This window comes from Acanthaster planci, linkage group LG16 (assembly GCF_054643075.1).
Source record: "Acanthaster planci isolate LZ-2023a linkage group LG16, COTS_SCS, whole genome shotgun sequence".
Classification (NCBI taxonomy): domain Eukaryota; kingdom Metazoa; phylum Echinodermata; class Asteroidea; order Valvatida; family Acanthasteridae; genus Acanthaster; species Acanthaster planci.
Genome location: NC_141792.1, coordinates 1,188,337 through 1,213,886, shown reverse-complemented (window position 1 = coordinate 1,213,886; position 25,550 = coordinate 1,188,337). Strand labels below are relative to the sequence as shown.

Genomic DNA, 25,550 nt, shown 5'->3' with positions numbered 1-25,550 from the left:
AAACCACTGAAATTCAGTGAGTGCAGATGAAATGTCCTTTTCACATGAACTCAGGAAAAACTGTTTTAATTTTTAAAAAACTTTAGTGGGTAATATAGGTTTGATGGGGTAGCGGTGGTTGTGTCGACACTGGTACAAGATTCAGTGCAGTTTGTGCAGTGCGGTCTACTGCCACAAAGCTTACAAACAGCCGTCTGCAAAACGAATTCGCCTGCACCCAATTTACGAGAGGTTTGGCCCAGATCTAAATTGAACATAATATTTCGCGGATAACAGGCCCCCTTGGCTCGACATGAAAGACAACGGACACGGCGTATCATGTTACATCTGCCCACAGTGGACCCAAGTGCCGAGTATAAATATTTTAACTGCGACAAGGATGCCGGTTGCAGAGTGGAAATTGGGCCGTTTTTCTTACCTGAATAAACAGTCGGGACGCGTTTGACGCCGACACTAGATCTTGACGACGGGTGCTTTCATCGGCGTGTCAAGAAGTGATTGCGCCGAAATGTCCGCGTGTTCAGAATCAAAGTAAAGACGACCCTCGCTGTGAGGATACACAGATTGTATGCAAAGAATTCCATGCAAAATACATTTTTTTTGTGTGGGAGATTTTCACTGGCCACCCCCCATGATACCCAATACTAGGCTATGAGGAGAAGCTGGACAAAATCAACGTCACGCTTTAAGTCCTCGAAGTTCCCGAAGAAATTTCACATGTATCATTTTTTGTTACTAACATATTTCCGAAACCTCGAGGAGCGAAAACTTGCACAGCAACGTCTTGAAAAGAGACTCAGTTAGATTTATGTTTGAGCGGCACTTCGCGGACGTTGATTCAGTCACAGATGAAGGAATCGGTAAATACTGCATACAGACAATTAATGGCGCATATGGGTCCGCTTCAAGAGGTCTAAAGCGTATTTTGGGGCGCCCAGAAATTATGTGGCTAAAGAAGGAAGCACCCTGTCCAATCAGATCGATCCAGAAAATAACGTCATTTTCTAAGCTGTACCATATTGGTACCATATTGGACGAGGTATCGATGACGGAGCCGTTTGGATGAAGCAGATCACTGACAGAATCGTCAGTGTGTCTAAAAAAACCTTTGAGGATGTTCTGCCCATGTGTCATACTCATGCAAATCAGAATAGAAAAAAAAATTGAATAGAGATTTTTTGCTTCTACTTTTGAATGGACGTCGGGACAGACTTAAACAAGTCTAGGGTTCACCTTACGCCTGCCACGTGCGACTCGCACCTTAAAAAGTGTTCAAAGTACTCCAGCCGAGCTCGGCGCTTCATCACACGTATGGTTCGATTCTGTATTGGGTTTCTCACTCGCTACACGCATGCGGGGCTTGAGCGCATCACATGGAGAGGAAACCGTCTCTCGTTACGCTCGTATAAGTGGCCTCTCATCACGCGCACGGCATCATCAGCAGCGGTGTTAATGTAGGTGACGGAGTGGGGGATACCATCCCTATGTGGTGAGATCGACACCTGGGCCTTGTTCGTACGATCGCAAGCACGCATCATCGGTGGGCGCGACATGCTGGAAACACTAGGGGGAGTTCGGTACCGATCGCCCCACGCCGGTGCTTTGTCTGTGCCCCGTTGAGCGGTAAACACGCCGTGGGAAAGACGAGTCTTCCTCGGGTCTCCCCAACCCCGCCAACCAACCCACTAGGCCGCTTCGGGAGCCGGTGGACGCGAAGCGTCGGAGTTTTTTTTTAATTAACTCACTACTTTTCCGCAAAAAGAAAATTGTCAATATATCCCCTCCTTTTGTTACGGTATCTCTGGGACCTGCTTATCCGGTTTTTATTGACTCGAAGCGTACAAAGACCTCTTCCTCAGGAGATTTTGTGTCTCGTGCAACACGTCCAGTGACCACTTTGAGCAACGGCAGCGCCGAGTTCACAGTCACTACAGTCAAATAAATCAGGTGTTTATTGGCCAACCATTTGAGGAAATAAGCTCTACTCACACCCTTAAGGTAAGAAAACAAGCGTTTTGTCCTTCTTCGGGTTTAAACTGGTGGTCATTAATTGAAAAATGTCTCACTTACTACATGTCAGGAAAGTTTCCATGTTCTGTTTGCAACAGGCTCTTTGGTAACATTCTGAGACTAATTCAGACGTAGAGCAAGGATTCAGAAGGTACCCCGCTGATTTAAACATTGCAGTTTTCAATGTAATGTTAAAGTGACCTTTTGTGGCCTAGTTAACGTTTTTTCAAGGATGTTATTGTGTCCACGTACGTAGGCCAAGCACCAGACGTTTATTTATGTGTGTTAAACCGGCTCGCCTTATCTCCTTTTCCGTCATACCCGAGAACAAGGTTGAATGTACCGTCCATTTGAAGCAAGATATGGGACGGAGAGAACCCCCCCGCCTTTGTGTTGGTCATTGTTTGATCGGAATCTCAGGAATTCTTAACAGACTTCTGGGGGGATGTGTTAGGTAACAATAGTCTAGAGTGTGTATTGGGATTGGGCAGGTAAGGGGGGGGTACCCCTCCGTCCAATATCTTGCCTGGTATAGTACCGTCACACATCCGCACCGGAAAGCCCGAGAACCGAGAATGCCGCTACATTTTCAATTAATACGGAGAAAGGTCTAGTGCTGTTGTCTCTGTTACACTCCCTGGGCTCATTTATTTTTGCCTGCTTGTCCAAATGTTACGTCGATTTTCTGACTCATAATTGTATGATGTCGGAAGCGCACGTATTTTTGCTGGAAGATGGCATTTTTTTATCAAGCGCTGGGATAGCGAATCACAGTGTAGCGTGCTTGTCAGTGTGCGTATTTCGGGGAGGGGGACCGGTATTTTGGGTATTCATTTTCAGAAAAAAAGACAGAAAGAAGAAAAGTCCCGGCTCAACAGAAAACAGAAACTGGATTTTCTGGAGCTTCTAGGATGGCAAATTGTGAGTGCATTCCCACTGGCACCCTTAACGCTTTCTGCCATTATGGCTTGGTGAAAACCGGTAACAGACCAAGCACATAATAACTTACCTGGGATTGTGTATTTCAGCATGACAGAATAAGTCCATGCCGTTGAGAACAACCAGTAAATGCCAATACAATGATTTGCCGTTCTTTACAGTGGCTGAAATGATTTTTAGGATTCTAACTAAGATTCTAAAACCATGACGACGCCAAAATGGTGGTCAACATATCAAACTGTCAACAACTGCTCGAGTTTCGAGGAGATGTAAATACATCATGCACTAATCTAATAATTATGTGAAAACACCTTTCTCCGGAAGTCAGTATCAATTTTACGGACAGGATTTTGGATCTGCGCCACCATGTGCTTATTTATGGCTGAAGACAAGAGTAAAGCATCCGGTAGATTCTTCGAGATTGTTCGCTCCCAGGGTGTAAATCTCTCTGCCGTAAGCATCCCAGGTGCGACGCGGTCTCTTGTAAGAGGTCAATTAGAAGACGCACCCGAGGGGCCGTTTTGGAGAGCAGTATCATAACCACACCGTGGGAAATTTATGCCCGCGGGTATCCGACACCGACGTGGTTAATGAGACAAATTCTGGCGCCGTCTTGTACTCCATTTGGACAAATTTATAGCCTCTGTATCCTGTCCATAAAAACTTCAAAGTCTGTACTTGTGAAGAATGTATGGACTTCACTTTTGCAAGGGAAAGATTTCGGAACAGTAATTAAGGGATGCGTACCATATTCTTTTCGTTGTGTTCGATTTAGTAATTTATGGCTTTTGCCGTTTCGCAAAAAGAAATTAAGAATATTACTCATTCTTCTCTCTATCTCAAGACCTCAAGATTCGTTAAATATAATTATCCCAAGAGGATAATTTGCCAACAATGTAAACGACTCCCTTTTCAGCGGGGAATTTTATTTCTACTTAATTAAACACAAGCAATCGCTGAAAAGAGACATGCGTGCGTACAAACTTGGTAGCGATCTTGAAACGAAATCTTTATAGAGAAGAAAAAACTAGATCATTAATGGTCACAATTGGCTTTGTCACCAAAAATGAAACTAATTCCTGAAATAAGCATTCAAATATGGGTAAAAGGAAAGTTGATAGCTTATCGTACAAATAAATGGTTTGATTGTACTTTTTAATGGAGATTATACTCCAATCAGTTCTAATTGAAATGCATCAGCACTCTCTTCTCCCTGCATCAAAGACTTTGAAACAGGGGACAAGACCATTAAAATTCATATTCGAGTATCAAGTTCCCTTCGAGTGGTTTCCATCCTTCCTTCCATGGAATGGGATCGCTCTAATGGGCAGGTCCATCAACGTTCAGTAGACTTACAGTGAACGTTCTCTTGAAGATCTGAGACGAACTGCATGTCTACGAGAATAGCTGGAACACCCTATTTTTGCCATAGATAGTTGCAGTGGTGTCCAACTGAACAGCGTAATTCTGTGACGTGAGCCAATAATACACCGGTCCATGAAAATCAACCAATGAAATCATGTTTGAAGATTGGTATAAACTCTGTTTCTGATAATGAGGGGAAGCAGACCCTAGACTCGACTTGGCATATTGCGTTATGATTATGTTTACTGATGTTAGTCAGGCCATATCACTGCCGTGACATCCTGGTTTTACGTAAACCAGGATATGTGAAAATGATGCGTTTTCATATTAACTGTCAGCGAAGAAAGAAATATACCGCAATGGCTTCATTACAACTGTGTACGTAATATATTAGACATACATATATCTATGCTTATATGAAAGCAGATGGGGTAATACCGTACCATACCAATCTTTAAAATTAGGTTTACTTACTGGATGGGAGTTTAAACTAGACTACTTCTGTGTCTTGCTGAATGGAAATCAAAGGTCAGTGTTTTCACCCGCATAGTGTCTGTATAATTAAGATATCAAACTCAGCGGTGTGTTTCCGTAAGTGAAAGAGGAGAACGTTATCTCCTAGCCATGAAACGAGAGTTTAGAAAAATGCAGCTGAAATCTTTGAAGGAGAGCCAATAACTTCTAAAATTTAATTACAACTAAAATAGGACGCACTGGAGCCACTTGTGGCGGCGGAGTAGACGACCTTTTTACGACAAGTGAGGCACTTAACAAACAAGCTCCTTGGTTATGAAAAGCGTACAAAAAACGTATAAGACAAAGACATACATCGACAAACCATACTGCCCTTGACCCTTTGCGACATTGTTTGTCCGCCGTACGGTGGGATCTTACCCGATGTATGATTTGCACGGGTCGATATCACAACCATTCACGTGTGTATAGTAGACGAGCTTCCATAACTTAATCAAGGAGATTAACTCGGGTGCAGACTCAGCAATGCAGAAAACTCCTTTCACGCACGATTCCGGAAGTAAATAGCCTGTCACTCAAAGACTCATTTATATGGCTTGTTTGTCCAGCTTTTTGCGTTTTGTAATTGTTGATCTGTACGAAAATACATTATTTTTTAAGGATGGTGTGAACCAAATTTTAAGGTTTCTCGCTCGTGAACCCATTACCCCAAAGCCTGATCTACAGAGAGACGATTATCAAAATGTTCAGGTTTAGTTGTAGGAGTATGCAGCTTCTATAGCCACATCCACAGCTTTCACACATTTTAAGTTACACCTGTCCTCTACAAATGATCATTTCAGGCGCAAGCTCAAAGTTAGAATATTTCCCAAGTGTGTTTGCTGCCACCAAGCGACTAAGATGTCCCCAGTAGATGAATAAGTCATCACACATTCAAACGGCTCAAGGCTATGAAGTGTTTATCCAAAGTGAGTGGAATGTGGACAGAATATATAATGAATATTATTGCATGGTGTCAGTGTGCACTTTGGTAGACTGATTAACTCAAACATTCTGCTTGAGTTATCCCGGAATCTAGGCCCAAGGGAGAATGTTTTCCTATCCATGCAAGAATGCTCCAGATTAATTAAACAAGACAGACCCGATAGCTACCGGGCCACCACACCAACCGAGGTCTGATCAGCCGGCTTTTATGCGGCCTGAATCGCAACGCTAAAATTTCACGATTGGGCGGCGCGGAATACGAAAAGCCGACAGTTAAGGCAAGGCATGTCCTGCTTTACTTTTACAGTACCACCTCTGAGTCAAGTTCTGCTGTCTGCCACAATAGTTGGATCGCACTAAGCGTGGAACAATGTCGGAGTCGAAAGATTTCTTCGGGAGTGTATTCAAGAAGGCCTACGCATAGACATCACTGAAGTAGGGGGTAATTTCTGAAAAAAAATATGATTTGCCTGCCCCTTTTTTTCTCCTCTACATTGTGAATGCTGTGTTGTATACCACAATTATCAAGAAGTATTGACCACCCTTTTTTTTTGGTTTTTGGTTTTTGTTAAACGTCTTCTTTTCCTTCAGAGCGGTTTGTAAAATCAAACCCGAATTCTCGATTGTAAGAATTCTTTCGACTGATTCCACTCAGTTCCCCGCTAAGCGGGGAAAAATCCTCATAAATGCGTCTGTTTACCAGGTCTCCAATCCCATTACTAATTAATTTTAATGGTGTCTGTAACCCTGTCATTTTGGAATTTTTAGAAATTGACTTCTTCACCAGCGAATTGAACTTTAAGAGGATAATAACTACATGAATAACACTCCTCGGTCAGATATATCTTTGGTCCTTCTCAAAGGTTCTGCGGTCCAACAGAAGCATAGGCGTCTGAAGAGGATTCAAAAATATGTGGCTCATAGGCTGCATTCAAGGCGTTAAATTCAAAGTTCGTGATTGAAAAACATTCTGTGCGATCCCCGTTATAAAGCAAGCATCGTCGCATATGTGTTTGGCGCATCGCGCTGACAGGACCCATGGCAGTCCCAGTTTCAAGCCGTTTTATAATTCGTACTTGGTCGATGACTGTTCCCTCTAAAAATGGTCGTTCATGGTCACTATCTGTAATTAGGTTAGCTCACATCGGCTGTCAGAGTTGGTCCTTTAAATAGAATTAAAAGGGAAGGTATGATTCCCGAAGAACGCCTTGATTTAAGACTACATCCACCAGTGCGGTGGCTTACGAATCTTCAGTATTCTCATAATTCAAATATTTATTAATGTTGTTGAACAAGGAATTTCGGCGAGCAAATGTGTTCAATCAAGTGGCCATATGCCACTAAATTGTGCGTGTATTATTGTCATGAGATTTCTCTTTTACTTAAAGTACTGCCAACTGAGGGCGTAACGACCCCCTCTCCTCTCCTCTCCTCTCCTCAGTGCTGAGCTGTCTAGCCACACCCCCCACTGCAAAAAAACCTTCTAGTAGCTCGTTCGGATCAAAACCTTGGGCCGCAGCCCAGTCGTCATGGTGCACGTTGCCGCGCCATCGAGCTGTGAACATGGCGTCGGCATCATTCACTACGTGGGCGCGCGTCCAGCTGTCTCGTTGGGTTCGACCTTGGTGAAAAAACTCTTTCTGAATAACGTGACGCCCAAAGTCGGTTTACAACCCACATGTTTTGATGAGATAGCGCCCTATCTATCTCAGCTGGGCCTGGCATTTATTTCATTTTGAAGTTATTAAACCTCGGCATGCTCTCTAACCAGAGCTTGGTGGCAAGCGAGTAATCTCATTTCAAGCTCCATAGTGCAACTACGCAGCCTTGTTATGATTAAATTATTCCGACATGGATGAGTGCCTGAACCGATTTGTCGGACGGATGTTAAGTTAAAGTAAGAGCCGTGCGTGCCATCGTCTCTGAGCTGGGGTAGGGAGTGGCTTGGGTCTTATTGCTATACCGTCTTGCGAACGGTTTTAAAAAAGGAATGCTCCCCTATCCTTGACGTCATGATGGTTGGTTTTCACGAAAGCAGTGCAGAAGTGTATGGGTTTTTGTAGTTGGGCGGTTCCACAGGATTTCATTCACTTTTCCGTTGGCAATTGGAATTGTTTGTACCCTCTTTGTTACAGATTGTTACATCTAAATAGTTTTAAAGAAAAACCGATGTTTTGAGTAGGAGATGGTGGTTGTAACATCCCCGTTGTTTTTTTCCTCTTGACTGATCAAGTGAAAATGACATTACTGTCCATCCCCACGGCTCGGAATCAACAATTGTTCAAGGCACTTTACAGATTAGCAGAGTTTTAAGGTAAATGAAAAAGACACATTAAGATATCAAATTAAAAATTTCAAAATAGGGCCTATGAAATGTTTTAAAATATCAATGCTCTTTGAGTGCATGCAGCACGTGACCGACTTTTATCACACCTGTGACGTGAATGGTCAGTGAAATTAATGAAGTTTGGAAACTGAAATGTTAAATTTAGGATATTCTGCTTCAATAAAAGAAAACCAGGCGCCTGTGCTTCGGTCAAGGGGTGATAGTTTAAAAACCGATTCAGAATCTCGCGGAGTTATCAAAACAGTTGGCATGGCGATGCAATGTCTCAGTCTTGTCAAGACGGCGTGAGGCGGGATCAAAGTGCACGAGAAATTCCTCCACAGCGACGCGCAACAAGGAGACAGCGAAGTTACCCTACCTATCCCAGAGATTCGGGGCAGTTGTCTCTAGCCGTGTGTCTCGTCTCGTCAAGACCCCATGGTCAAAATACCATTCTTATCTTCACTAGGATGTGGCGGGGACGGACCCTCAATAATGTTGCCCGCCTCATTCGGCTGTCAGACCACACGGTTACAGTGTAACGAACCCCTAAGAAACGGAATTATGGATAAAAATTTAATCGATGTTTTCGAAAGCCAAAGTTTGACAGCCAGGACGTGCGTCTAAATGCAAGAAACCGCTTTTCGAACAACTTTTTTTAGACATTTCTAATCTCGCTTCAAAGGACTGCCTGTGTCCATAATCAGCCTCGGCAACTCCGAAAACTGGACAAGACAATAAAAATGCGTTATTCCAAAGACGCAGAAAACATCTTGTAGCCCAGCTCTTCTTGGGTTGGTACAATAGGCAGTAAGCAATGGGACAAAAATTGCGTGCAAGCAAACCTTTAACATCGGACACTGGTTGGGAGATGTCTTCGTATGGTACTCGTACTGCCAAGGTATTAATCAAATCTTTCATTACTTGCAGTCTTTCGCAAGATCCTCCAGTGATGAATTCTTCAATACTTGTAATTCTTCGGAAATTACTCGACGACGGAATATTAGTCACGAATCTTCAGGATAAAAAAAGACAGGTCATCAATTTACTCGTAAAAATGTGGAACAGGTTCATAACAGAAGTGATCTAGAACGCTTACCATAATGATGAAACAGCAACAATTATTGGAAATGTAAGCGCATGCTTTGATGTAACCTCTGATATCTAACATTTTTACACAGCAAAAACATCTTTCTTGACTAACCGCCACTGATATTGAGATTTTTTTCAAGGTCTGCCTTAAAAGGGTTCTTATGAACCAATCGTTTGGATGGTGACAGGTGATCGTACACGAGGCACGTATACCGTGCGTGCCCCACCGGAAGCTCACTAAAGCCCCCGTCATTCAAATCTGTTTATCGGGAGAGAAAGCGGCTTGTCATCCACGGAGCGAGAGAGTGAGACCCTCTCGCGTCTTTCGTCACTCACCGCGTCGAAGTGTTTGTCTCATTTTGAGTTCGGATCTCGACGAGGTTAAAGAGGTGAGAGGCTTTGGGAGAGGACAACTGAAGAACGGAGAAGGAAGACGGATTAAGTGAGTTGTTTGGAAAGGCACGACAGATAGATAACACTTATAATTGGATTGGTTAGGTAGGATCATACACACTTGTTTTACATACGAAGTGTGGACATTCCTTTGTTGTCCTGTGGTTTAGGTAAATGTTCCTTTTTCTCCCACTAGGATAACACACAGCAAACAGGAGTAAACAAATGGATCCCTGCAAGGCTGAACAACAGCAGAACGAGACCAGGTCTCAAATAACTAATGAAATATATTGACCTGCTGACTATGAGAACATCGAACCTAAATTTGCTACACGTAACAAAGTTTGCCGACACCAAGGCCGAAACAGATTGTTACAGTTTTGGTACCAAGCAGATCCGAGGTATTGATTTAGGGGTTAATTAGATGAAACATAAACAAAATTCGAGAAAAGATATTTACCAAAAAGAGACAAGGGATATCAAAATAACTGAAACTGGCACTACTCCAGAACATATGGCGAGCTTGCATTAGTTGTGGATGAGCGGTTGACACTACTCGCTAACGATAACACTCAGGAGATATATGTCCGTAACAGGAAACAGGGAGGCGTTCAGAAGTAATAGATCACAACGGCATGGAATGTAATGAACCTTGTTAACACAACCTTTCCTTTCCAATCAAGAAAAAAAGCCTGTCTCAGCTGCGTCTTGACGTGTGTAAACTTGCTCCTCCTAACTTGAGCGCGATCGGCGAGCTGTCTGCGCGGGTTTTCCCCGGGGGGTTAGATGGACCTGCACCGATCGTTGTGAACGGTGGCCGGCTAGGAGGTGAAAAGGAATCGGGTTACGAACCCGGACAAGCCTGATAATGTCACGGGAGGAGAGAAACGAAGCACGGCAGACCAGTTCAGCTCGTCGCAAGGGCAAACGGTGATGCAGACAGATGCTATGGAGGGGGTATCGAAGGACACTCCAGGGAATGAAGGGTGTGTGTGATCGGAGTGCCGGATATCTCGTCAGGGTCCTTTCTGTTCGTTTCATTCGAATGTTCATTTCATTGGGATCGATCACGGCATTGGAACTCTGCCATCTAGGGGTCAATTCCAATCCTCCTAGAGATGCCTCCTGCCCACAGATGCAGCCAAGCTTTTTATTAAACTCTGATACTCTGCATTCCCTTGCGCCCCCATCATTTATCTCTGCATATCGTAGCTTTGTTATTACTGTCATCTTCGAGAGGAGGACTGGGTTGTATAGCACCACTACTTTATAGCACCAGGGAAAGTTCGTCCTTTTTGGACGGTAGTGTGACTGATTAATAACATTCAACAAAAATCTACTGTTGGCACTGAATTAACAACTGCTGAGATTTATAAACTGGGATAATTTAATGAGTTCACTCAATTTTCCTGAAATCCGTTGCTGGTTTGCCGAAAATCCAGACAATTCGATAAATTGATTCCGGGTCAAAACGTGCATGCACAAGAAGCATGTTTCCAACTCGAAGGGTTCGACGTGGGAGTAGTGATTTCAGACCAAAAAGGTGTTCGTGTGGCAGCCCTGTTAGGCTTAATTTTGAACGACTATGCCTGAGGATAGTAAATCCAGTAGGTCTGGTTTCAGGCGACTAACAATGTCAATTTGGCGCTTTTTCAAACTGTTGACCCGAATCTATACCACTGAAACAGTTTAGGAAAACCCTACTGATATAGCAAGGGACTCTCTATGACATTAAATCGATTCGTACTCTGATAAAAAATGCAACCGGGCGCACTATAGTCTCGACCACAAGCAGGTGAAGTTCTAGTTCTTTGGAGTGCGTCACCTGTGCTCGATAGTTTTAATGGGTTTCGCGGTTGGTAACTGGGGACAAGTATGTGTCGGTGCTTTGGTGTGTTGCGTGGGTGTGGGCCCGGGCACCCGAGAGCGAGGCTTGAGGTCTCAGTACGGTTAATTAATGAGCAGCGATCAATGGTGTTTTGCTCATTTGTTGAAGGGAACAGGTTGAAGCGTGGGAGTCCACCGTAAAGCGCCGAAGGTGCTAGTTTTGACTCACCAACCCCGCAGATGGTGAAAGGAAGGGGTGCAGAAAGGCATATGAATTTCAAGTGAATTGAGGGCCACAAAACAAGCGTTGTGGTTGAGCCCTTTGCAAGTCCTCGCTTGCTAGTTACAAGTCCTCTGAAGTCTACCACAGGTCCGCACAAGATCATCACAGGTCCTCACAAGTTGCCCAGTCTTTACCCTGAGAAGCATTTTCCGTACCATATAACAGCCGAGGGGACGGTGTTGCTCGCCAAGAACTCGCGGCTGTGCTTTCTGAAACTTTGCATGCACGTAAAAACATTTACTGCCGATAAGACTGTGCTGTTTAAACTCACATTCAAGGTATTGAGTACCGAAGTGAATACGTCACGCGCACAATTAGGGTGTAAAAGTCAAAAGGCATTAGCGAGAACCAGCGCCTAAACCAACACGCGCGCGTACGCCATTCGTTTGCACTTTCTGGTTCACAGTGACGTCATACTTCGGTACTCTATGCTAATGCCTTTTACACACTAATTGTGCACGTGACGTATTCACTTCGGTTTATCTTATTGGGTCATTTGAAGTTCGAGGCCACACGTGCGTCAGCCTGCGTGCATTGAGCACGTAAACAGATAGACTATATGTGTTCACCATTGGCTAAAGGAAGGATGAGTTTAGCGAGAGAACGGAATGTCTTGTCATAAAAACGGTGTGTCAAAATGACCGACATACATTAGTTTGCAAAATTCCTGAATTCTTTTTTTTTTCAGAAAAAGAAAAAAAAACAGCGCGACGATTTCAGGGAAAATGGCCCGGGTGGATTCTGCCCACGGTTCTTTAAAGGTTAAAGTGAAAAGCTGTTTCACCTTTAACGAAGCTATCCACTCACTTTACTTTTCAGCTCCAGTGATCGAACTTGTGAATTGACCTGTGATCGAATTTTGATGGAATCAGCTTCCTGCTTGCCACATACTGCTGGAGGGGGAGTCTAAATCCTAATTACGCGCCGGTTCAATCAACGGCAGCAGGGTCTCCATGTCTGTGCCTTTCCAATTCTTACTTGGCTCCAGTTGAATTTTTTCACGGCCAACGAATCTCGACATTTTATCCGGTTAAACCTTTCCCCTGACAAGTTCCTCGCTTCGTTATTCTGATGTTTGTGTTTTCTCGAATCCACCGGACGCAAATCCTGAATCAATTACGGGTACTGCACGTGATGTGACGGGGGGGGGTTGATTGCGTCCTTCAGGCTGCCCACAGCAATATAACGCTGAACTGGGTGTGGACGGCTGGAAATTAGGCCACCGCCAATCCCCGTGTTCGCACATGAAATGGCGCAACCGTCGCAGGAATGTCTTCTACGTCCTAACTGGAACTCACTCCAAGATGAAATATTTAGGCAATGTACATCAGCGTATGTGACCCGACAGACCGTGTATGTGCCCAAAGATTTGAGTGCATACCGTGTGTAAAAAAAACACAACATATGAATTCATCTATGACTGACAGTTTTATGTCTTCAAAAAGTGTTTTCAGGCAAGCAAAATCAACAATCAAGGTTCGTCGCGTCAGGTTTTAATAGTCCAATCAGATATAGCGTAGCTTATTGAACCGCCGTCCTTAGTCGGCTCTTGCTTGCGATTGGTTCAAATTCTGCCAACTGTCCTGCCCCATGTTTTCGCTATGACGTCAAGGATTCCTACACGCACGGGATGAGAAACATTCCCCGGGTGACGCGAAAGACGCGCACAGGCGCCTCGACTTCGCAGACGCGCCTTTTTAATCATTGTCAGGCAGTCACGTCATGTTTAAGCATGTGAAGGGTCTATTGTTGAAGTATGTTTTTCTCCTGACGCGATGGAGAAAAGGGGGTCCGGTTGTCAGGGCGGAATCCGTCGAGCCAGGCTGGCAGCTTTCATTGGGGAGCCGGTGGTTGGCGCCTGCCTGCCAAGAGCCTATAGCCTGTGTCCTCCTTACCCTCTCCGCTAATCATATTTTTTGTTCTTGGAAGCGCGGCAATCTTCAGAATCATCCTTGGTGCGTGATATTATAGGCCAAGGAAGCCATTCAATCGGATGACGCTGATAATGAGTCAGAGGGCGTCGGGAGGAGAGCTGACCAGGAGAAGGGCCGTGCACTTCGTAATAGTCGAGTCTTGCAATCGAAATTTGGGCCGAGCTTCAGTAGTAAATCGAAATTATCGGGTTGGAACTGCTGAAGAAAACAGCAACATGTAAACTCACTGAAAATGCCGCAAATCGATTGTGATTGGCCGCTTTAGGAGAAGGGGGCTTATAGTTCAGGCGGTGATTGCCGTAAGTAACTAGTTTTCACTAACTTTTTCGGAAACGTCCGCGCTAACGGTTACTAGGCTACATGTTTCACAGGTCAGCGAGAAATTTAAGCTTATGCGCACGAGCGTATTCTGTGAAAAGATTTGGGGCTTACAGAGTTGGCGCACTTCCGTAAATTGCTCTAAGCATGGAATTGAAATCATACGAATTCCATGGTAAGCAGACATGGGAGCCTGCATGGACCCTGGTGAATGCCTCTGCTTATAGTACGCAGGTTACCGAACGTAGGAACCGTTTAGTATGAAAAAGGGACAACAAAGCGAAATACTTGTGTATGAGTCTGTAAAGTTATGATGCGTTTGACTAGTGGTATTTTCATTTGCCAACTGTTATGGAGATTTTGGAAAGATTCATTGTTTTTAACGCAGTGTCGATGCACTCCCATAAAATAATTCAGATTGGGGGATAAACCAGAGCTTGGATACCAAAACACTTGGAAAACATGTAATATCGTCTATGGTGATGTTCTTTTGTAGAACACGCCTTCATTTAATGTTGGGGCACTGATTATTCAATAGTAACTCGAGAGGGATCGCATCGATTCCAGTGAGTGGTAGTCTAACCTACGGACCTCATTAATTTCCCTAGATCACCGGCTGCAGGGGACAGGTCGGTGTAGCAGTGCCCAACACTCGTGAAGCACCTCTAGAGTCGTCCCGGAACCAAGCAGACGCCAACTGAGCCGCCTTGTCGTCACCTCTTAGCTGGGGGGCTTCAGACGAGGTAAGCACCCCATGCCGGGAAACCAAACGCCTGGATTGGAGACCACGGCACAATTTCGCCGGGTACTCAAATTTTGCACTGGATGACGCTGTCGTTCCCACCAAAACTAACAAAAAAAGAGATATAACACTTCAGGGGCTATGTGATTGTTTTGCCACAAGCGTAGGCCTACCCAACCATCTGCTTTAATGTATCGTGCTATCTATGAGTGCGCATTAATCATGTTTTAATTGAAAAGGCGGCCATTTATCAGTGGGAACTCGAACGCGTTTCCGAGCATCATTATTTGTCCTGTTGAAGATTTCATCAATTTGTATCTTGCTGAAGATAAGCCGAGATACAACGAGAAGTTTGGTGGATTCGCCCGGGACTGTTGGCGAGGGAACATCATGGCGGCTAACATCACTACCGAGGAGCCTTCCCAGGATACGTTAGGATGGATTTATATTCTTACCGGCTCTTTGTCGTATGTTGTATGTATCATCGGGCTTCTAGCCAACACGTGGGTTATCTGGGTACTGCTCAGGCGGCTTGGCCTCAAAACTGCCGGTAACATGTACATACTGAATTTAGCAATTGCTGATGATCTGTTCCTGGCTGGGCTGGCCCTACAGGCTGCCTACCAGATCAAGAACATTTGGCCGTTTGGGGAGTTCTTGTGCCGGGCCGCCCTGGCTTTTGACGGCCTCAACATGTACGCTAGTGCCTTCTTCGTGACGGCCCTGAGCATCGAGAGATACATGGCCGTTAGCCGGTCAAGCCGGGCGCGGCTTCACCGCAAGAGACGCCAGGCAGCGGCCGTGAGCGTCGTCATCTGGATAGCCGCCATACTGGCCGCCTTACCGACTCTCCTTGCGAGCACCTACATGTACCAAGAACACCAAAACGGCTCATACCATCTGTGCATCACCGACTTCACGTCCTTCGGCCAGCCCGGCCGGCAGTTTTGGACCCAGGCCTTCATCACCTACAACTTCGTCCTGGGACTCTGCGTGCCGCTGACCGTCAGTTGCTTCTGCTACGGGAGACTGATCGTCCAGATGAGAGAGGTCTCCATGAGGAACGACGCGGGCGCTGATATCAAGCGCGTGACTCGCATCGTCACCGGAGTAGTGGTAGTCTTCTTTCTGTGCTGGGCACCGTTCTACATCTGCCGCATGATACTCGTCTACAACCGGGACCTTAACTACTGGGACGGTAGGCCATTTGTGTTCGAGATCAGCCTGCTCTTGACCTACATCAACAGCTGTGTGAACCCGTTCATTTACGCCCTGATCAGCGAGAAGTTCCGGGAGAACCTGCCGTGTGTGTCGCTACGAGGACGCGGCTACAAGAGCGGGAAGCGGACCATGGTCTGCGACCGGAACTCCACGGCCCTGACTGACATCCAGCATAACTCTGTCATCACTCACAATGAGTCTAGCTAGAGCTCAAACTCGGTGCATGCCAAAGTTTAGCGAGGCCGGTGACTGTTCCTCGTCTTCATCGCAGCTTGCACGCGATAACATCAAACAAGTAAAAGAGGTAGCCTGCCTTTCTCCACGACAGATTTTTCCCGGAACCTTGGCTTCATTTCTGGACTTAGCCTTAAGACTGCACTTGGCACGGACTAAGTCCCCTGAATTGCAGTCTTTTCAGCTAAATGCAGGTCCACTTTTCTGCGTCAGAAACACTGAACCGGCTCATTCGAGGTTTAAGTTCGGACTATTTCCATTTGGCTCTGATAGTCCGAGTCCCGAGGTGACACCGAACTTGAAAATGAAGCCAGGATTTACCCTGGTCAAAATGAGATTCCAAGGCCAATGAGTGTAAGGCCACGGCTAAGAGAAGAGAAAAGAAAAAAATGGGAATAACCGACAACCTCGAAGTACTCTTCAGAAGCTACGCCATTATAACCACGCCGGCAGAGCAGGAGTTCATCAATATTAGATGCATGAGGTGGTGGTGAGGCGCTGGAACCTTTTTCCTGATGTCACCCACGCAGTCCCATAAATACCCCTTCAATCTGGCCCCAAAATGGCTCTGGGTAACACCCTCAAACTTTATGGTCACTCCTCCTGGCTTTTCTGGGACCCGCCGTTCGTGAAATTCTGAAGTGTGTGGGTTCGATCAAGAACCACTAGTTGATACGTGACGTACCTTGCGCCTGCGCATTAACATCAACGCACAAGCGTCTCTAGTTTGAGGCTGCCCCAACGATTCGCTCGCCCAGCGCCCGAACAAGGCGCTGGGAAGGGCTGATGGCCTTGCAGGATGCATTCCACCAAATGGTTTTATTTGTGCGCGCGAGCTCATTAATATTTTGTGATCCCACGAGATTTTTACAATAAGACAGACCATTACCAGGAGGGATCATAAACAGGAAAAGATAACCTCGCTGTAGCAGGTTGTGGACAATGTGGCCAATCACAGGGCAAGCCATTAGCCCTTCCCAGTGCCCTGTTCGGGCGCTGGGCGACGAGCGAACACTTTGGCAGGTCATAGCACTGGCTCCCTGCCGCGCATTATGGTATGAGCGGCCGTTGGTAACCGGCGATGCTACCAACTATGGTAGAATGGTCCCGAATTGTCGATCAGACCAATCCAATCATCGTCTTGTATCGTGCGTTGGATGAAAGTTAGTCATCGTCTGCATCTTGATCAAACTTGTACATTCATGTCGGTCGGGACTGGGGTGAACGCAACTTGTGGACCTTTTCTGAATAGGAACAAGCGTTCACAACATTTATTGTTGGATTACACAGATGAGTATAAGAAGCACTTGCCTTCGCTGGCGCAAGGCTGCATTGAAATTGTGCTTAGTAGGTTAGGAAGAAAGGCCCACAGGAACGCTTAGAGTTTACAGTTGTTAATAATACCAGGAAATCTAGATGTACAATATATCGATACCTTGATAATTGTAAATCAAAGAGGCTTAGTTTTAATGGAAAGTGCAGTTTCACAATTAACTACGTATATTGTTTTGCGTATATGAATATGTAAATAGTTCTGTATGAAAGTACTGTAGATAACTAGAACATGGTGAACATTGATACAACTAATTATACGTCAGTGTAAGAACAAGACCTGTAATTAAAATGAACATCTCCCCGACGCAAAGGACATCTGAAAACGCTTAACATTGCTACAAGGACTTCTAAAAGGATTTATTCTTGAGACGATAGCTCAGTGTGTTAACTGCCCATGTATCATACACCAAACCCGGATGGGTTTCGAATATCCACCTCGCGATTTTAACCTCGAGATATGAGACAAGCTTACGAAGCAATGGTAACCGAATTTGTATATATATTATCTTAAAGCTAGAAATAATGGTTCACATATAAGCTGGTGAATGAAACGACTGTGATGAAGAGTTCACTCCAAGATTTTAGGATTTTGTACTGACAACCGAGAAAGAATTTTTCAATTCTATTATTTACCTGTATATCACAGCTTGTCTTTCCCAAACTGAAAATCGAACAAGCCCGGCACATTATCGTATGTGGCCGTATCATCGTCAGCCGATGTACATATAAAAATATTCCCTAGGAGAAACCTGTTGTGCAGGACATATTCTGCTAAGAGCATGTCAATAATTATGAAGTGACACGTACAGGGGCGCGACGTTTGTCCGGTGTACGTTAGGAATTAACTTAATTTGCTTTTGGTTTCCAACACAAACGGTCTCGTGTTTTCAACAGGATTGGCGGTTGCACCTGCGCCGATTAAAAAAATGCCCCGAGTTGCAGGGGAGAAAGTCGATGCGGCGAGAAGATCGTTTGGCTATTAAAGCTATCCTAATGGAATTAATTTCCATGTTGAATCGCTTAATGAATTCACTGGTTCGGTAATATAAAAAGAAGCCTGCGGGTATTAAGGAAGTATTTGTTTTATGCTTTACAACATGCGAGAGACAAATAGATCGAGGTTGGGAAATTAAGCGCACTTAAGGAGAAAAAAGGCCACTTGGTGGCGTTCTAAAACTGAAGGTCAAGAACGCACAGCTGTTTGTCTACCATACGGTGGCTGATTGGGCAAATTCTGTACATTCGATGCAATTTCCTCCAAACTGAAATCGGTAATTATTTAGGGTTAGTATCAATGTGATAGCTTTCGATTGAAACGTCGTCACTGTAGACGGAAAACGAAACTGTAAAACACCTGCATTTTTGAACATAAAAATTAAATAGTTTCAGCTAACATGAGTTTGTGCACCATTTGAAAGGAAAACATCCTTCGCAAACAGTTTAATTTGCCGAAACACAAATATTAATTTTCAATCGCAACAGACAACGAGAAATTTGATTGTTCCACTATGGAAAATCAGCCAAAAATTAACTCACTGAATGATTTCTTTCTAGCTTGCCAGGGTATTTGGACTACATAATAAAAGCCATATTCCATTTACCAGATATTTGTTATGAAGAAATAAGGGTCACTTACAAAATTATGCGTGTATATTTTCCGCATTGTCTCACTGTTGTTTGCATAAAATGCTTTCCACTTTAAACGTTCTTTTTTGTATAAAATGAGAGTTTGAGATTCACAGCCTCATTCATGTGAACTTTTCGCATTATAACATTGGGAAGTTTTGCATTTTTATTTGCATTACGAGTGCTTGAACTTTGTAACAGGATCATGAAATAGAAAGGTTCCAACCGCGCAATAATGACTGAAACGTGCATTGATCTGCGTTCCATGATCAGTCTCGTTTAAAATGTTCACTTCGTGGCCTTCGTGCGCTGAACACATTTGTAAACGGGCTTGCTTGTGGCGTTTATTTTCTGTATGCAACTCTACCGTGTACAGGATGAAGTGAAAAACCACACCCGTACCAACGAAATCCCTGATTTGGAAACAGCCCGGCGTGGAAGATGTTGGACCGCAAAGTGTTCTGAGAGATGTGAACATAATCCGGGTTAAGGATCTTTAAGTTCCTAGCCACAGAGCGCCCTCTTGAGGCACGTATGGAGCGCATTACAGGGTAATGATGCTGTTGTTATTTGGGAGAAAGCCAGCAAATATACCGCCATAAACAACAATAGCAAAAATTCACTCAAACGACAAATCAGGAAAAATAATCACAAATTTCCCAATTGTTTGCGACACACAATAAATTAAATTGAAGGTCATTTTTCGATCTCCAGTGGGCAACCAGATGGCCTGTAGTTGAGAATCATTCCAACTATATAGGGCCTACTCCTGAAGCCCACCCAAAATTATGTTTATACTCTAATGTAAATTAGACGCATTTCTCCCCAAATTGAACAAAAAGACAAGCATGCAGTCATGCTCATATAACATAAAGGGAACTGCACTGGATTGGGAACTGAATTCACGTGCTGGATGAAATCCCGGGTGCGTTTCTGAAGGCGATGCACGCGCAAGGAGATACTCGAATAGGAATAGAGAAGAGAAAGCTAGAGAGAGGAGACGGAAACCAAGTGAAGTGGGTAATGTGGAGTAAGAGGTGAACGGAAACTCGAGAGAGCCGATGCGCGAGTTGAAACGAGAGGGTTGGATGGGTGTGATAGATGAGAGAGAGGGGGGGGTGGTTTAATGGAGTGGGCATGGTGTTGAGAGGAGTTTATACGAGGGAGGGAGACTATTGGCGGGAACTCTGACAGCTGTTGCTGCGTGTGTGGGTCAGGGTATTCGAACGTAGATGATTCCAGCAGCGCTGTTTTCTGCTAAAGATGACGCAAGAATACTGAGTGAAATGACCAGTTGTGTTTTCAACAGTCTCACCGCGCAGCCGCGTTACTGATTTGAATTTCCATAATTGCTCACGCGCGCAGGTTAGCATCCATTCGACAGGAATCGTGCGTGTCGCGTACAGGTTTTAAATGCATACCACTCTGAGCATGGTCAAGTATCAACAAGGTCAACCGTGACGAGTACAGTCAGGGCAGAAGTGGAGGAGATAAACCGGGATAAAATGAGAAAAAAATAGGGATGTTGCTGGGAGAGACACGATTGTTCGAGTGTAAAATGTGGACAGTGTGACATGAGAATTCCCATGGATTGATGCGTAAGACATAAAAGCGTAAATCTGGGAGCAAGAAAAGGGCTGGAGAAAGAGAGAAGCGGGAGACAACTTTAAAGAGAGTGCGAAGGATAGAAAAGGTGAAGGATTTACATTACGTAAACTCACACGAAGTGTCCAGACAGAGTTATCCATCTACGATTCACTGCATTGTTTGAAGTTGCAGTTTCCTCGCTCAAAACCCACTTGACGCAACTGGATCACTCACTCTGCTGAGTTGTCAAGTGTAACATAGTGGATATCACTTCACCTGATACCAGGGAAAAGGGAGCATAGATTTAATCTTCCAAACTTGATAGGGGCCTTATTTGACAACGGGATATTTACGATAAATTCAAATGCCATATGAATATTACATTCGTTGGGCTTTTCTTGGGATATCTTTTACACGTAATTCAAGCTGCAAATGACATAGATGGAGACGATGAGCTCATTAGTAGTACGATTTTGGACAAAATCTCTGTCTGATGTGGAAAGTGTGACTGTGACAGTGTGAGACTGGAACGGGCGTGCATTCTCCCCGTGACGGAGGAAGCACACTGGATCGCCTGCAGGTCGTGCGTGACAGACTGTTGACAGAGTGGAAAAGAGCTGTGGAGCGGGCGGGAAAATAAGTAAACAAAAATGGTGTTACACGAGGGTACACCCAGCCATTGTCTGCTTGTGCAGCTGCTGCAAGCGGTCCGGAATACGCGTGGAACATTAAAACTTCATCACATTACGCACGAAGGGAAACGCTGGGGTGACAGGCCTTAAAAATACTGGCTGAATTTGTCAGTGATTGCAATGTTCGAGAAATCAGGTTGAAACCGTTGGGCTTAAAGGCGCACTAGAGTCCCATGAACACAGTGAGAGTAATAAGTCATTTCAAACACACCTTCCACATTTGAAAATGCCCGAGCGGTACAGTTTGTTTACCAAACAAGGCTGGTCTTGAATAGATCAATGATGAATTCAACAGGTCCTTTGCACTCTACGTCACCTCTCCCATAGCGTTTTGGGAAGGGTATGCTTTGTACCGCGACAAGTCTCAATCGAGTTTTCCGTATGCGTTTTTGTTTCTCAAACCCAAGTCTTTGCCTTTCGTTTGCCACGGTGATAAGTCGTGTCTGTAAACATGGCCTGACCCCCACGATGGCGGATAAAAGAGATTCTCGAGAATTGCATGACGTCAATGCAAACGCGTTATACCTCAAACGCATTTACTGTCATTTGGCCTTAATTAGCTGGATTCAATTTTACATTGTGAAGCTACTTTATGATGTTATATTAGTTTTTACCATGAATTCAATGTACATGTACACGATTATTAAAATGTAGTTTCAATAGCCTAGGTCAACGGTGTTTTAAATATCCTGTCGCTCGTTTGTGTCGACAGCACACTGTACACTGCTAAATGTAAGGTGTTAAATAAACAAACAGTATGGGGCGTCTGTGTAGAACCAGCTGTCAGAGAAAGTTACACCACCGGTGTTACTCGAACACCATATCGTATCCAATATCACAAAATAACTAGTATCTCATTCGAGCCAAAATGACTCCATAAGGAGCTGGGCATTGAATGAAACCAAGTTATCTCGATAAACAAAAAAGTGAAATGAGAGATGTGACTATTAGATAGAATGACTCGAAACAAATCTAGGTGTATCTCATGGCCAAGCAGTAAGTAAATGAAAGTCAAAATAGCAATTTGAAATAATTCAAGTCAAATTATTCGACTAAATCAAGACCTTTTCTCAAACTTCGCCTTCGTCTCTGTTTCCGACTCACGTTTTCATTTCCATCCCGTGGCTTTGGATATTGTGGTTCCATAAGTTGATACTTAAAGACAGAGACATCACGTGTATTAGGTCTATGTTAAGACAAGCGTGGGCGAGGATCTTTTTCTAATGGTTGGGGCATAGGAGACTTGCAAATGGTTCTGGAAAAACAGACCAAGTCACAGGGACACCAAGGCAAGCATTGTATTAAAAATAGACAGTCCCGAACCTACATTTTGTGTGGTAAAAGCCCGAAGGCCTCGTTTGGGGGAATCACGGTTAGTAGCCTCTGACTCTAGTCGCTTATCGGGGCACCTGGTGATGACACATCAGTCACGGCATTAATCTTTCTGCCCGTCAGCGTGCCCATGTCGGCCAACACCCATTAGGATCCAATTGAGTGAGGTTTCTGGCCGAGCTGGGGGGCATTGCCACCTCTTGGATAAGCTGATCATCATCCCAACTTGACACTAGAGACAGATGAGATCGTGTTACATGCACTGGAAGGAATCGGTTTGACCTAATTCCGCAAGCTCAACAGAATCTGCTAAGCTTGTTTTGGGGCTGTCTCTCTTCTACGGACTTTCCGTTTACCTAATTCGCAAAATGCACATTTTGGTTGAAGGGTGTTTTGCCATCATTGCTCTAAATAAGAGCTTCATGCAAATATTACCAATCAGGAGAACATGGCCTATTTTTGACCACGGGTATTCTACTTTGCTTTCGTTTCGATTTGGCTTGGTTTTGTTACTTTATGTTTAGTTAGCTTTTGCCTGTCATAAGCACAGCATGGGTGTATTATGCACTCGAGAGATTAATTTAAACAAGAGAATCACTCATGGGAAAAGACCTTTATTCAACTGCAATGGATTTAAATTCGTCAGAAACCTATCGCCTCTGACTCGAGACTTCAGAGTAGAGGGAGACCATGTCTAAATCCCGGGGACTGCCTGAAACAAACCTGACCTTTAAGCAAACAAATTTTAAAATTATATTATTATTTGTCAAGACATTGGTCTGGAAACTGAAGCGGAAAAGTTTTATGGTCAATGACACTTGTGTCTTCGCTCGCGTGAAGGTCTAGCTCGCTTACAGGCGTTTGTTCAAATGCCTCGTTTTCCCCAGTTTTTCAAATGCTTTTCAAGATATTTTGTCATGACGCATACCTTCACTGCATTAGAAACATCATTTGGGGGAACTTGAGTCTTTTTTATACTTTATTTGTTTTAACAGTAAAAAATTGCGGTTTAGAAGTCCTATCCACTGCAAAAAATGCACTCAGAAATATTCTCTGCTTTTGAGAGGCCACAAGGGAGAAGTCTTCCCAGATTCGGACTAATCCATTCGCTTGGGAAAATATGCAAGACGGATTTGATTATCCAAATTGGATCGAGTCCTGGACCACTTACATAAATTTTCCTCTTGAAGGGGCAGTGTTGTGAAAAAATAACTAGGGCAGGATTACACTGTGTAGACCAGTCGTTATACCAAAAGTGGACTCTATGCTGTGAGCAACGTCTACTAACAAATCCTCAGTTGGCTCGGCAATTTGGGCAACAAGGGTTCTGACGGGACAGACAAGAGCGCCACTTGGGCCAAAATCTAATCATAACACATGGGAAATTTCTGAACAGCAAATGCGATGGATGTATAGGACAACATTCGCCGCTGAGTAATTTTATCTATGATTAGGTGCACATCCATAGTCCATCTGTGTTTTGGGTTGTTAGGAGTGCCTTTTAAAGGAAAGATGGTGCAGTATATCTGAGAAAGATACACATTAGTGTATAAGCGCATTAGTGATTATTGATAAAATCCCTGAAATGGTTACCCAATGATAAGCATGTCTGGTTAACGAATAACTGTTTCTGGCATATTTTCGTCAGTGTTTAATGTGTAGTTTGAAAACAATGCCTTTGGATCTGTGTGCTTTTGTAATTATTTAAAGTAGTGAGGAAAAGAGATTCGAAATAAACTAAAGCTTAAAAAAACCAGATACATTCCCTACGAAATGTTTCAAATTGGAAGTAAATAATGCCTTCATTTCCAATCAATCATTCTTAACATGGATTGTAATTATCTGAAGAAAATGAAGCACAAGCCAGAGTTGAGTGAGAGGCTGGTACCCCCACGTTCACATCAATCGTGAACATAGAGTCACGATCATTCACATGCACAGTGTAATGTCCGCAAAAGTATCACCCCACTGTAAATTTCTCTTTCCAGAAACTGCGAGTTACTCCCCCAAGCAGAGACCTCCAGTGGCCTGTTAATCCGTGGGATTACCATTTTGGTTGAACTAGTTTAACATTTTTATGTAAAATCTGGCTGGTTTAAAAACAAAGAAGGCTACATTGGCCTTACTTTAAAAAGATTTTGTATTAATGAGTAGATATTTTAAGAGTTATAAACATTACGAGGATTCATTTAGGCTTTAAGTCATAGTGTCTTGTGTTGTATAATGTCTCTGTCACTGTATGATACGTGCTTCGCACAACTGTACATAAATGACTCGCTGAAACATACACTACATATTTTTTCAGCATTCTGAATGCATATTGCATTTATGTACATATAAGATGTGTCTAAGTCCTATTGCTTAATAAAAGGAGGATCACTGCAAAGAGGAATATATGAACTTTGTGTTGGAAGCACGGCTTATTTGCATATTGACGGCTCGTCGTGTATACATTGTGCAACTAATCTAACATCTCCAAAAGCCAACTACAGCCATGAGATATTTTAAAAAAGAGAAGTATGTTTCTCCCAAGTTCTTTCTTACGAGATTTTTTCCAAGTTAATTTTTGTGAGATATATTTTTAACGTTTTTACGAGATCTAGTATCAACAACATTGTTTTTATTATCAGAAGAGAATCGTTTTCACAAGATATATTTTTCTCAGTTAGTTTTATAAAACATATTTTCAAGTTGGTTTGTACATTTTTTTTCAAAAATAGAAACGGCGTTTTTCAGAATTTTCTTTTCCTGAGATTTATATTTTCAAGGTCGATCTCGTCAAATCGATCTTGAAAAACTACACCTTGTTAAAGGAACTTCGGAGGAATAAATTTGA

General features: G+C 43.8%; 1 protein-coding gene across 3 annotated transcripts; it reads left to right on the top strand.

The window, feature by feature from the left end:
• Positions 1-1,013: 1,013 nt before the first annotated feature.
• LOC110976523 (somatostatin receptor type 2-like) lies at positions 1,014-25,114 on the top strand. Of its 3 annotated transcripts, none has more exons than XM_022229855.2 (3): positions 1,014-1,998; positions 14,554-14,688; positions 15,016-25,114. In XM_022229855.2, exon 3 carries the CDS (start codon positions 15,078-15,080, stop codon positions 16,113-16,115), a length of 1,038 nt encoding a protein of 345 aa, XP_022085547.1. In that variant the 5' UTR covers positions 1,014-1,998; positions 14,554-14,688; positions 15,016-15,077; the 3' UTR covers positions 16,116-25,114. The 3 variants fall into 3 exon arrangements, with proteins under 3 accessions (XP_022085547.1, XP_087003549.1, XP_022085548.1); XM_087147423.1 differs by lacking the exon at positions 1,014-1,998 and adding an exon at positions 5,823-6,207; XM_022229856.2 differs by lacking the exon at positions 1,014-1,998 and adding an exon at positions 12,650-13,926.
• The last annotated feature ends 436 nt before the right edge of the window (positions 25,115-25,550 follow it).

What these genes read in the sequence shown, in the direction of transcription:
- LOC110976523 (XM_022229855.2), top strand. Translation starts at nt 15,078, where the DNA reads ATGGCGGCTAACATCACTACCGAGGAGCCTTCCCAGGATACGTTAGGA.